The sequence below is a fragment of the Xenopus laevis genome, chromosome 1L, assembly GCF_017654675.1.
Source record: "Xenopus laevis strain J_2021 chromosome 1L, Xenopus_laevis_v10.1, whole genome shotgun sequence".
NCBI lineage: Eukaryota > Metazoa > Chordata > Amphibia > Anura > Pipidae > Xenopus > Xenopus laevis.
Genome location: NC_054371.1, coordinates 123,743,333 through 123,757,195, shown reverse-complemented (window position 1 = coordinate 123,757,195; position 13,863 = coordinate 123,743,333). Strand labels below are relative to the sequence as shown.

General features: G+C 38.9%; 1 protein-coding gene across 1 annotated transcript in view; it reads left to right on the top strand.

Moving 5' to 3' along the window:
* Window positions 1-12,693, top strand: part of shb.L (Src homology 2 domain containing adaptor protein B L homeolog) — a 119,537-nt gene extending 106,844 nt beyond the window's left edge. The window contains exon 6 of the mRNA XM_018257012.2: window positions 11,477-12,693. Within this exon, the coding sequence (XP_018112501.1) occupies window positions 11,477-11,660 (184 nt within the window). The 3' untranslated portion in view covers window positions 11,661-12,693. The remainder of the gene's footprint in view (window positions 1-11,476) is intronic.
* Window positions 12,694-13,863: the final 1,170 nt, after the last annotated feature.

Below are 13,863 nucleotides of genomic sequence, written 5' to 3'. Positions count from 1 at the left end.
TTTTAGATGGGTTCAGTGAAGCTGGAAAGAGTTAGAAGATGGGGGCAAATAATTCAAAAAACATAAAAAATAAATAACGAAGAGCAACTGAAATGTTGTTTAGAATTAGCCATTCTAAAACATACTAAAAGTTTAAGGTGTACCACCCCTTTAAGTCGCACATGAAAGGTCAGAAAGCCCTGTAAAATGAAAGCAAAAGTATTTGAAAATCGCAATAACAGTATAGCCAGTTTTGTTGCACTTTGCACCTTGCTCCTATGCTGTTCTGTTGTTGCACCTAAGTTCTACTTTACAGTGCAATGCCTGGTAATGTATTGTGGAAAATAGTGAGTAGAGGTCAGGCAGGCTGGTATAAATGTGAGTACATTGTGCACATGTGACTTTTCCCCCTTACTTTTCACTCCTTTCCCTAACATATGACACACTGGTTTTGTTCCAAAGAACTCTGCATATGCCACAAATAGCTTTACTATCTTCTTTTCTGTCAGATTGATTTTTCATTAGAGGAAATAAAAATAAAAACCGGTTATCTCTTCTTTTTATGTATATAAGATACATTTAACAACCAAGGGACTCCATATCTTATCAAATTTACGGGCCGTACCTCTGGCTTCATTCGTGAGTTTAATCAAGGGTATTACCTCATTAACTAGCTTTATCCAGGAGTCCCCTGTGGGAGGGGGGAGCTGTGGCTACTTTTTACTTTAAGGGTCTAGCCACACGGGCAGATTTGGGGAGATTAGTCGCCAGGCGACAAATCTCCGCTTCTTCACAGCAACTAACCTCCCCGATCTGCCTTCCGTTGGCTACGATCAGGGGCGTAACTACAGAGGAAGCAGACCCTGCGGCTGCAGGGGGGCCCAGGAGGTACAGGGGGCCCCATGAGGCTCTCATTGATGAGCAATTTGAACATATATTGGTAAAACAGGACAAACACTGGATATGTTGGGGGCCCTAAAATTAATTTGCTGTGGGGCCCAGCAACATCTAGTTACGCCACTGGCTACGATGTTAATCACCTGGGGGCAGGCACACGGAATGCTTCGTTTTCTGAAGTCGCCCATAATTGCCTCACGAGGAAACTTCGGAAAACAAAGCGTTCTGTGTGCCTTCCCCCACGCGATTTACATTTTAGCCGGGGGAAGACAGATCGGAGAGATTAGTCGCCGCGAAGAAGAGGAGATTTGTCGCCTGGCAACTTATCTCCCCAAATCTACCCGTGTGGCCAGACCCTAAATAAGCCAATGCACCATGCTAGACAGTGTATGGATTTTCAAACCTGCCCATATCCTTAGTACATTGATATTGGTCTGAAGAGCTGAGCTACCATACACATAATTAAAATATCACTGCATTTTGTATATTACAGTTCCTAGAATTCTTTGCCATACATCTCCGAGTAGAGTTATGCGACCTGTTATCCAGAATGCTCAGGGCCTCGGGTTTTCTGGATAATGGATCTTTCTGTAATTTGGATCTTTATCCCTTGTCTACTAGAAAATCATGTAAACCTTAAATAAGCCCAATAGGCTGGGTTTGCTTCCAATAAGGAGTCATTATATATTAGTTGGGGTCAAGTACAAGGTACTGTTTTGTTGTTACAGAGAAAAAGGAAATTCAGATTATTTGGGTAAAAGGGAGTCTATGGGAGATGGGCTTTCTGTAATCATGCATAATGGGTTTCCGGATAAGGGATCCCATACCTGTATAATGAATGGCAGGTGTAGAGTAGACTTGTTCAACATGTGTTGGCCCCATTTCTCCCACGTACAACAAGTGCATCGACCAAATTATATTTAATTATGATGTTCTCAGCCCTATGTCTTTGGGACTTCTTGGTGGCTTCTTGTAGGTTACACACAGTGCTGATTTATTGTTTCATGTCTTTGTACTTATTTATATTACTAACCAGATAGCTGCATAAATGGCATACTATACAGCAAAGTGGTGAAAAGTAGACGGGGTAATGACTTATATAACATCCATACATGCATCCCAGGAAGTTGCTAGTGTTAATACCAGAGTAGCCAAATAACACTAGAAGAATATAAACGGCTTGCACAAGGAAGATCAAAAAAACTGACTGCAAAGAATTAACTATCTGAATAGATTTTTAGCAAACATCTTTCTTTTTTTTGTTTTTGTTTTTTTGGGGTTGTAAAAAGATATCAGGAAATATCTGTTCTCCATACGTTTATACAGTTTTATAGATTGTCAGAGCATAATGGAAGCATTGTGCTGCTTTCAGTGAAAACATATACCCTTGCTTTTATGTGCTAAACAAACACTTTGTTTTGTACAGGCAGGTGTCTTTTATTCAGCTTCCCCAAAAATTAAACCAAGTCAAACGTAAAAACATTTATTGTAGATGGACACAGGTGTTTGACAACAGCCAGAGCTCAGCCAAGCTCTCTCCTTTACCATATTCAGTTCTCGTTTAATAACCAGAACAGTCTGCTGAGCTGAAGTGGTTAATGCAATTCATCGTTTTTCATAGGACACAGGAATGTAGAAGATTTTCCAGTAGACACAAGGTACATGTGATATAGTGAGAGCATTCCTCCCAATGGGATGCTTTGATTTCTTCTGTCTGTTATAATGTCTAGCAGCTGGGGATTTGTCCTGCTTTGCATTCTCTAGCAATTTAACCCCTTTGCGGGCAGATTAACAACCTTGCATGGCCATTTCCGGATCCAAATTGCTTATTCACCTAAACAGGAGAATATGAAACCTTTGTTTTAAAGCTTTCACATCGCTAGAATCCAAGCACTAAACAAAGGGGCTTCAATAATACCCAGTTAAAGCTTGACTCCTTGGTTACAAATCTTGATCCTTGTTGTATGCAGCTCTTGGGTTGCAATGCACGTCATTTTTACATGTGCAATTATGTGAAACTAATCTGCCCAAGAAGAACTGCATACAACTGCTTGTCAATTAAGCATGGGAAACACAAAGGAGTATTATTAATGCTCGGCCACTGGGTAGATAATGATTCAGTTCTGGTATTTTAACACCTTTTGTTTTTTTTAAAGGCATATTGTCCTTGGGGGTAAGCCTGTCTCTGGCTTGCTGCAAATACAGAGTTAACAAGCATTTAGTTCTAAGCTTCAGGGGTCGCCAAATTAGCTGCCTTAGTGTTATCAAGTTCTCACTTCAATTTAGAAGCTCTCTGAAGTGTCTGTGAATACTGATAATTTTTAGACATTTATTTAATTGGTTGGCTGTTATTAATTAGTAGACTGGGCAGACTACCAATTAATAGTTTTAATAAAATGCAATGGGATCTATCTATTATTGTAGTTTTTGTTTGCGAGATTTTGATCAGATTTGGTGGGGCACATTTCTATCTGACCCCCAAATCTTCTCATGCATTCTGAGCCCCATTCCATCATGCAACTACATGCAACTTGTAGGATGAGATCTGTTGTCCTACAAAACCTCCCCTGTAGTTTAGCTCTAACGCTACCTTCCTTGTTTGTAGGTTTAGGGGTACTTTCTGGTCGGAAAAAAAAAAGTCATGAGTTAAGAGCAGCCTATACTATCCCACTTGTAACAGCCATGCCCATCCTAATTTCAGCCAATTATCTCTGATTAAATCAATATCTCTGACTTGCATGTGCTAGAACCCTTTCTACCCTGTCTCAAATCATTTTATATGTGCTGACATATTAACAGTCTTTGCTATAGCAATTACCCTGTGCTGCAGTGCTAAATGCAATTCCCATGTTTATGCAATCTCAATCTTAATTCCTTTAAGGGCAGAGACAGATGAGAAGATTTGGGGAAATTAGTCGCCCGGCGACAAATCTCCTCTTCTTTGGGCGACTAAACTTCGGACGACTTCATAAAACGAAGCGATCCAAGGGCCGTCCCACCGGCGATTTAGATTCTTGCCAGCAGGGAGGCAGTTCAGGGAGATGAGTCGCCCAAAGAAGAGGCGATTTGTTGCCGGGCGACTAAATCTCCCCCGTCTGTCTCTGCCCTAAGGATTAACGGGTTTCTTTCTAAATGTAAATGTGTAAAAGTTCTACTTTATTGACCTAACCACACTGCTTCTGATGCCATGGCTTCAAGCCATGGTCTTTGCTCAGTCCCAGAACAATTAGTCTGTACCATTTTTAGTAGGTACAACAATATTCACTGAATGCATATGCTGCTTAGAACATGAAGCAATGCTTTACATACTGACAAATGCCTACAGACTAAGGTACAGATGAGAGATTTCTGTGTATTCTGAGGCACATTCATGGTTAGGTCAGTCCTCTCCCTTGTGCATTTGTGTTGTGGTTTGGGGTTTTCTATGCCACGTAGTAGATGTGTGAATACAGAATAAGGCTCGGCTCTGTCTAACTTCACTCAACGAGAGAAAGGATCATAGTACTTGTCTTCAGGGAGTGTATTTTACAATGTCTCTCTTTTTTTTTTTTTTTTTTTAATATTTTATTTGATTTTCATGATAAACAAATAATAACAGTATGACAGCAAATTTTATGCAGATGAAAGACAAGTTTTAATCGATACAATGGCATAAAATTATTAAAAACTTAATACCATTTAATGAGACTGACAACAACTAACTAAAATTAACTAAGCCAGTGGATGTAAACATATTGAAAGAAATAAAGAAAAATGTCCAGTCTCTCTGAATCGGATATTGCACGCAGGAAATAGCATCAAAATGTTATAAGCAAAATAATACAAAGTCAATTCAGGGGATGAAGGTATATGGCACTGCCTAGCCACACGCCAGTAGTGAATCCAAATTGAAAAAAATGCCAATACCTGTGGTTGCAGCAAACGGGGTTTTATTTATTTATTCCATGGTGCTATATAACACTTTTAAAATGATCAAAAGTTTCGGGACCGAGTCATGTGGTATATTGGCATTTTTTTCAATTTGTATAAGCAAACTAATACCATATATCTGCATTGCATTGTTAAGCTGCTGCTTATGCATGCGCACACTAATTTTGAGGCTAGTGCATTGAAATGTGCAACTGGATTGGCATTGTGTGCTTCATTACTGTTAATATTTATAATGCACGCATGAGCGGTCATTTATGATGGCAGTAAGCAAAGTGTCATTTCAGCTGCACAGAAGTGCACAGAGCGGCATTATACTCAAGTACCTTTACTTATAGCATGCAGCTTAATGTAAATCGTATATTCCTATTAAAGGAATATCTAAATAAATACAGTTTAATGGGACTGTCCAGCACTGTCAGATTGGCGACATACTTACCTAACTGGTGATTTACATCAACAAGTTGGGACACTCTGTTAATGGGAAGTTTGCATTTGCTTATTAGTTGTACCAATGTATCTGATGTTATCAGAATTGTACAGAATAAGCAATTACTTGTTTGTTCATATACTAATGCTGGAAATGCATGCTGATTTACTTTCACTACATAACTAATATCATGTGATTACGTTTATTCGGAAGAAGTATATTTGCAATTAAGTCACTGGCCTGTGAAATTAAAATCTGTGCCCCACAGAGAACTTCCAACAAATTGTGACCTTCAGAAAGCCGAACATGGTTACAGAAAGGGAAAAGGCACTGTTAAAGTTGCAGTAACAAATGTAAACAAGAGAGCCCTAAGGTCATCCTTTGATATCTGCAGTTGAAATCAGCAAATAGAAACTCTGTGCCTTTTTGTTTACACAGATATGTTGACAGTTGGCCAATGTCATTTCTGATTCTGAGTGATCTGTAAGGCCGGGCATAGTATTTAGGTGATATCCAACAGGGCAAACAAAACCTCAGCAGATGTCATTCACCAAAGAAAAATGTTAGATGCATAATTAGGGTTCGGTATTCGGCCGAATCTTTCATGAAGGATTCGGGGGTTCGGCCGAATCCAAAATAGTGGATTCGGTGCATCCCTACCGTAAACCAGTATAAAATAGTATGGTGTATATATAATATGGTACAGAAGAAAATATTTATAAAACGATTCATTTATATTTTATTAGTTCATTTTCTATTTAATTGGGTAATGTTGAGTCTGTTGTTTCTATTGAGCGTGTTGGTTATATGTGCTGTGTGATTTGGCCGCAGTCATGGAAGATTAAGTTCTCTAAGGTGAATGAGCAAATGGAAATGCTTTGGATGAGTTCTGATGAAGTGGTAAAGTAGGCCATGTGGTTCAAAGTGACCGGGTTCTAAACCTTAACCGCATTTGCTTCTGGATGGAAAGCGATAACATAGCTCTCACTATCGAATAGACGTGCATTTGAGATGTTATGTATGTTTACTAATTTCCCATTTACTAGTAATTCTAGTAGTTCTTCCTTACCCTCAAATTTTCTAGTGCAACTGTGCTTAGTACAGAGTGATACCCATGCTGACATCGCTTATTACAGTTTACAGAAAGCCTACAGTTTTTTTCCACTCTATTTGACTGATCATGCCCCTATTTTGGCATCTTGCTACACCACTGGAATGATAGGCAACACTTCCTTTTAGCTTTTATGACATAAACACAACAGGAGCCCTGTGGGAAACACTAAACATCTTTTTTGGCCAGCCTGCTACTGGATTAATGGATGCTTAGGCAAGGCTAAAACAGCAGGCTTTCCCAGAATCTTGAATTAAGCAAATGGAAAAATGAATATAAATTAAACAATTATTTCCTTGATTGAAATCAAAACTGAACGTATTCCTCTAGACCTCTAGTCTACCATATACGCTTTTTATCACTAACACAATGGGTACACGATTTACTATTTTTGTAATCTGTAAATAATACATTTTCTGAGATTATCTACAAATTATATAATCTGGGGTTGCCTATTACAGTGTTTGCAAATATCTTAATTATTGAGTTGCATATAAAGTAAATAATGTATACAAACCACGTAGCCTTGTAGTCTCTGCTTGAGATCTTTTGTTGCTCCCATGGCATGGTAGATTAGTATTTATACAGTGGAAGGCTGGCATTACTGTTATTTTTGTGTTTGTATTCCTCATGAATAATTAATTGTGCAATTCTGTGCAGTCAGAGCACATGTGGAGTTGGGCTGAGAGCCCAAACATCTGGAGCAATCTGCAAGCTCTTATTAGTGTGATGATTAGCTAAGTACAACTTCTTGGGATCCATCGGGCTCCATCTAAGCAGCAAATGTAGCACGGCTGGAACTCCTCAATCTGGAGTGACCTTCTTTGTTAACATAATGAGCAATTTCTGAAAAGCAAGCTACTCAACAGCCATCCCTTTTAATGCGTTTGTTACATTACTAATTGGGATGCTCCCATGGAGAGGGAAGAGCTATAATTTCTCTTCATTTCCTTCACACCTTTGGGGGCAGGAAATAGTTGAATTTTATTTCTTTTATTATAAATATTAGTTTAGAATACCCAGTAGAACATAGTCTAAAGGGCTTGGAACAGTCTTATTATGTTTGCATTATTGTATGTTTGTCATCTAAACGGAGGTTAGGATCTAGATGTGTGGGAGGCCTTGTAATATGTGGGTTCCAGCTATATTCCCATTGTGCCCCACTGTAAAAGTGGCCCAGATTTTAGGAGAGGACAAATCTTCCAGGGGATAGTAAATAAATGGCATTTATTTAAAAATTGTAGTGAACCAAATGGGCAACAGCTCTTGTAGAATGTTGCAACTGTGAAGCTGAAAGTAGCCCCCCCCCACATGCTAAGTCACTGGGTCTGATGCCATTACTACCCCTGATATATAAATAACTTCAGTATGCAGAGTTACACGTTTTTTAGACTATATGGGGGTTATGTAATAAAATACACTGTTTGCCCAGGAGCAGTAACCATAGAAACCAATCAGCAGGTAGCATTTACCGGTCACCTGTTTAAAAGCAAACATGGTATTGGTTGCTATGGGCTACTGCCCCTGGGCAAATTTAGAGCCTTTTACTAAATTTAGGGGTTTGTGTTTACTTACATGAGAGGTAACTGCTCAAAGCATCTTCTGTGAACTGCTATAATTCCTGTGCTAGTATTCCTGAGGGCTAATTGATTGAACACTGATCAAACTGTGTAATCATATCTCTGATTGATTTGGATGAGTTTATTATTATTTTTCAGTCTGCATGGCAAGCTAGTTTGCAAGTATAATGTCCAGAATATTAATTTTGTGCACATACAGCAGTTAATCAGCAAGTCTAACTCTGGAGGACTAGATAACTGCCTTACTTCATATCACCCCTCAGGCTTTTGGAAAAAAAAAAGGGCTCCTAAAAACGGAAGTTCAAAAAAAGATTCTATTCAGCACTGAAAAAAGCTTAAATCTATACAAAACGTTAGTTGCAGCAGACAGGAATCTATAAATTAGTCCTAAAGCAATAACTTTAAAATATTGTGTTTTGGAGCAAAGCTAATTAATACATTAAAGCAGACAGATTGCAGGAATACCAGGCAATAATGACCGATTTGTTTCCTGAAGCAGAAGTTTCCAAGAGTATTAATTGTTGGATTGACAGTTCTTGCTGTAGATGACGGAAATGAGGTTTGCATCTCTCTAAGGATATGCTCTTTCCTAACAAGGTGTCTCTTTTCTTTAGAGGACTGTCACTTTCCTGCTTGGAAAAGTATATCTTTGTCAAAATCTTACATCCGCTCACACAGGATCTGTTCACTGACTAGTCATTTCTGTATTTATTTCATCGTAATTATGTATGTGAAGATGTCACCTTCACCAAATGAGCAATCATGTCTGAGAAGATGGAATAATTCAGATTTGAGGCCTGAACATCTATAATTATAGTACTCACAGAGGAGATCTTTGTATCAAGAAAACTGCCTTTTTGTGGGCGGTGGTGTAGAATTCAGCAGACCGTATGAATATTCTTCATTTAAAAAGGAACGTCTGATGATGAGACTGAAGTACATTCATAGAGAAATATTTATAGTATAATTTAAATTAATAACATTTAAGATATAATTCTCCAGTGAGCTCCAGCATATTAGGCATATTTATCATTATAGAGTCACTAGAAATCTCTGTAGGGTATAGATGCAGAGTGCCATACCACTGTTTTTAGGCTCCTATTAAAAGAGACATATAGGATTAAAAAAAAAAGGGAGGGGCGAGCAGGCGTGCGTCTATAAAAGTTGAAGTCGGGATCCGGCATTTGCATGGTCAGAAAGCTGGGTGCGAGGTTGGCCTGAACCCGTCCCACCTATGGGCATCGGGCCGGCCTGCACATCACTAGTTCTCTTGTCCCTGTCTGTGTTTCAAATGAGGGGTGGGTGTGTCCTTACAGTCCCTTGCTGAAGCACAGTAGGAAGGGGACAGCCAATCACAGTCCCGCAGTCACACAATCAAAGACAGACCTCAGTTCCCTATCAGGTCAGTGAGCTGCTGATTGGTTCCTATCCTACAGTGCAGTGTTCTGAGTGCAGCAGTAAGTGGAACAGATGGACAGGACTAGTATGGTTTTTACAAATTTTCAGTAAAGTAACCAGAAACACTACTTTTTAAAGCACATTCGTTCTATATCTAAAATAATTGAATGCACTGGTACAATCTCTTGTTTCTTTACATAATATGTCTCCTTTCAAACCATTTCTTCTCTACTGCTGAATACTGTATTGTCTCGTCACTGGTTTACTTTGCTATAATGAAGTGTTCCATAATTCTCAGTTATATATATCAAATAAATAATCAAATCAAGTTTAGGGAAGTCATGGACTTAGTCACATAGACCCATCACTGTTGCAGAAAAAGGGACAGTTGGGAGGTATGCACATAGTAGCTTTCAGTTCCAAAACAGTATCTCCACAATCTGTGTGGCCATGACTTGCAGCTTAAAGGGTCATAATGAGCACTTGCAAAAGTGTATATGGAGCCGCACACACTCAATTCATGAAGTTTGGGAGCTTACCCCATTTATAAATTCACCAACAAGGTCAATGTTTCGGGGAGGTAAACCCTCCGTTCATCATCCTGAAGGGGTGCACCCTTCGAAACATAATGAGTATTAGTCAGCTGAGTGGCAGTCACCAAATGCTGGTCACATGCACACACATAAATCTCTATTTCTAACTTCTAAACTTCTATTTCTAAATAGTATTATCTATGCACGTAAAGCTTATTATATGAGTCATTTCACTGATCAACCTCTGCTGCATTCATACCAAAAATAATAACTGATAACACAATGTAGACCATCTAATATTGCAGAAAGCCCTTTTTACTTTCTGTGTTGATTCCAATGCAATTCATATACGTATGTATGTTATATGTGCTAATAATGTCTGGCTGTTGGTCAGTCAATCATATATTCTGTCAGTGTGACTATGCATGGCCATCATGCACAAAATCGCTAATCCTTACAGAACTTTAGACTCCACTTTGTGGAGTGTGCTTCTCTCAAGGAAAGTGGTCTCCCGGCTCCCAAGCAGTGCCATACTTTAATTAAAATAAATATATCTTTTCCCAGATACGCATTAAGCGCATTTATCTCCCGAACGTTAATTGTATCAGTAAAAAATAATATTCTTAAATAACGTTTGGTGATAAAGGCTTTAGCGCACAGCAGAGTTTTGATCACCGTTAATAAGTACCGGAGATGAGAACAGCAGAGTCGTTTCTCTGTGTCGTTGCCTTTATGGCTTTCTGAATAAAACTGTACAGCCAATATAGTGCTCTGGTAATGAAGCGATTATTTCCTTTGACAGCCGTGCCGTAGTGCTATCTCTATTACAAAAGTCGACTGAAAGTCAGCACATTTGGCAGTATTAAAGATTTTATAGGGAGAGACCTGTAAAAAAAAGAAAACAAGCACTCATTAACAAGAGAACCTATGCATGGATATGCTACATTTCATTTCCTGCATTATTAGAGACTGAGAGGAATTTAGGTTTGTCTTATAGTAACGTATCTATGCTGTACAACTACATTTATTCGGTAAAGAGTCACATATTAGAAGACAGATGTTGCAGGTAATTTGCTTTCTTTCTACAATAACTTTAATCGATTTTTTCATACTACATGTTGTGGTGTGAGCTCAGAGGTACAGCAGCTATATTTCAAGAAACCTATGGCTATGAAATTCTTGGGTTCCATTTTTGGGTTTCCATTTTTGGGTTTTTTAGTTTCTCTTGGTCATACACTGTCCAAGGATTATGTGACAATACATGGGGATTACCAAATTCTATCAGTGAGGAGGGGCTAATGCTTTGGACATAGCAGAATAAAAGTAACCTTAAATTGACATCCATGGACAGATTGCCAGACAGTAAGGATTACATTGCCTGTCCAAATCTGGGTATGTATGCTATTGGAATGAAGAAAGTCTGCAGTAATCAGGTCCCTTTGGTTTCTCAGCACTATATATTGCTGAGTGGCCAAACAATGCTATTCATAGTGCAATCTGGAAACAAATGGCTGCTCTTGCATAGTGTATGTTGTAGGATCATTTCTACGGCATTTATGTAGAAAACGCGTATCATTACTGTATCAAAACATTACTAATATATCCTTTTTTCACTTCACAGGAGCAGCCAAGGCTTCATGCACATGAAACTGTCGAAAACCAAAGAAAAATACATACTTGGCCAGAACAGTCCTCCTTTTGAGAGCGTCTCAGAAGTCGTCCACTTCTACACCACCAGGAAACTTCCCATAAAAGGAGCGGAACATTTGTCCCTCTTGTACCCAGTGGCTGTGCGGACCCTTTAGAGTGCATGCTGTATGGACCGGTTCACCTCCTTCCTATGGACAGGGGGCTATGGAAGCTGTTTGTGGCCAGTATAGCACAGCTGCACTACAAAACAGCAGGGTACTGGAATGTGCTATTCGGGTATTAAGGATTGACCGATTGAACTGTAAGGACCCGCTGGCTGTGTCACAAAATGTGTACAATATTGCACTACTGCATTCTTAAAGGATACTGCTTTGGGTTTGAAAAGACCAGTGGAAGAGAAAGTGTAAAAAAAAAACTGTGGATAATAACTAATGTAGCTGTGGCAATGAAAAGTGTTGTTCGAAATGCAATGCTTGTTTGGGTGGAGAAATGTAAACCCCTTCAGTATATATCTCTTTGTGTATGTTTCCATGGAAACCACTATCGAATGTTATTGCACACGCCTGTGTCTGTTTTTGTTTTTTCAGGGTGTTTTTGCAGAAACAATAAGGATGTTGCTTGGCATGTTCTGTAGATACATACTGTCAGCTCTCATCTGTAACCATGGAAAATAAAACTGTGCCTTTTTGCACCCATCGGCTGGGTGTGGGGATAAGAATATGGTGAAGGCTGAAGAAGGCATGATGCCTGGAATACTGCATGATTATACAGGCAGTAAATCAGAAGGACACCCGGCAGATGTAACCCTTACTTTCTTCACAGAGTCTTTCTCCTGAACAAAGATGTAGCTTATAAATCAGTCCAAACAGTGTCTTCTTAAATCCTCAGAGGATTTGTATCCATCTAAATCAGAGGTGAATTCCCTTATTTTTCCTAGAAACTATAGGGCCTCTCATTGTTTGCTGCCTTTGTTCAGTTGCTTTGCTATAATATCTGCAAGTGCTATGCTGTGGGCATGTAGGCAGTGAGAGTGCATGCTGTGTGTATAATCAGCAGGGGCTGAATGATACATAGAAGGTGTTTTATTTTCACCAGAATGCACATTTCTCCCTCATTCAAGCAATGTATCATAAATGAAAAACTAGCACGTCCAGGTAGTATCTAGTCAGGTTTTCTAGCATGACCCCTATAGGTGACACATTAATGGCTTTGTTTGCTTTCAGCCAGTCTGCTGTAAAGAGGGGCATATTTTTAAAGATGTGTAAATAAAATGGCATAGAAATATACCAAACATTGCCAGTGTAAAAGGGGATCTAAAACTAAAAAATTATGTAAAATTGCTCAGAGTGCTCTTCTGGGTATTTTTCAAATTTACATATACGTACAGGTATGGGACCTGTTATCCAGAATGCTTAGGATCTGTTATCCAGAATGCTTAGGACCTGGAGTTTTTTGGATAAGGGGTCTATATGTTAAAAAGGAAACCATTTTTAAAAATTTTCATTATATGCTGATCGAGAGTATATGGGAGATGGTGTTTCCCTAATTTGGAGCTTTCTAAATAACTGGATAATGGATCATAGGTATTTTGTCTTTTAGTTCATAATGTTACCAGTTTTACAGTGCTATTTTATTAGAGAAGCTCTGTGCCCCTACATTGGCCGGCCACCAATGATTTACATGATTGTTACAGGCAGCATCTCCCTGATACTACTTTGCCCAGATCTCCTCATCCTTGTCAGCTATAATGTCTAAATAACCCGAGTAGCAGAGAGAACTGTGCAGAGAATTTACCTGAGTTTCTGCCTGTATCAGTCATTTTATCTTTTGGGGCAGCACAGCGTTGCCATTGAGAATCACGATATCAGCAGTGTAAAACTGTTCATATCCACAAAACTAAATAGAAGAAATAATGTAAATTGGAAAAGGACTTAGAAGGGCACACTGACTTGCTACTCCATGTGAAATAACGCAAAGTTATAAAGCTGTGTAACGATGTTATGCAAATTTGTGACTGAGCATAAAAGTCTGGAGTAAAATGAGGTGCTAACTTAAAAACGGTGCGTAAAAAAATGATGCCACTTTTCATGCCAAAAGTTTTTCTCGGCCTAAAGTGTTCCAGTGATTTCAATTAATTACGCCACGGTAAAAAATGATGGCGTTGTTCTAGGCATAAAATAAATTGCATGCTGATATAAATACTGCAATTAGCTCCTTGTAATGGATCATTTATATGGCATTGATTCACACATAATGACCGCAATGGGCTTTATACATATGCCAACTATTTAACACCAAACAAACTTTACACAGCTTTATAAGTATAACTCAACCTCTACACTGTGGTACCCGTGAGAA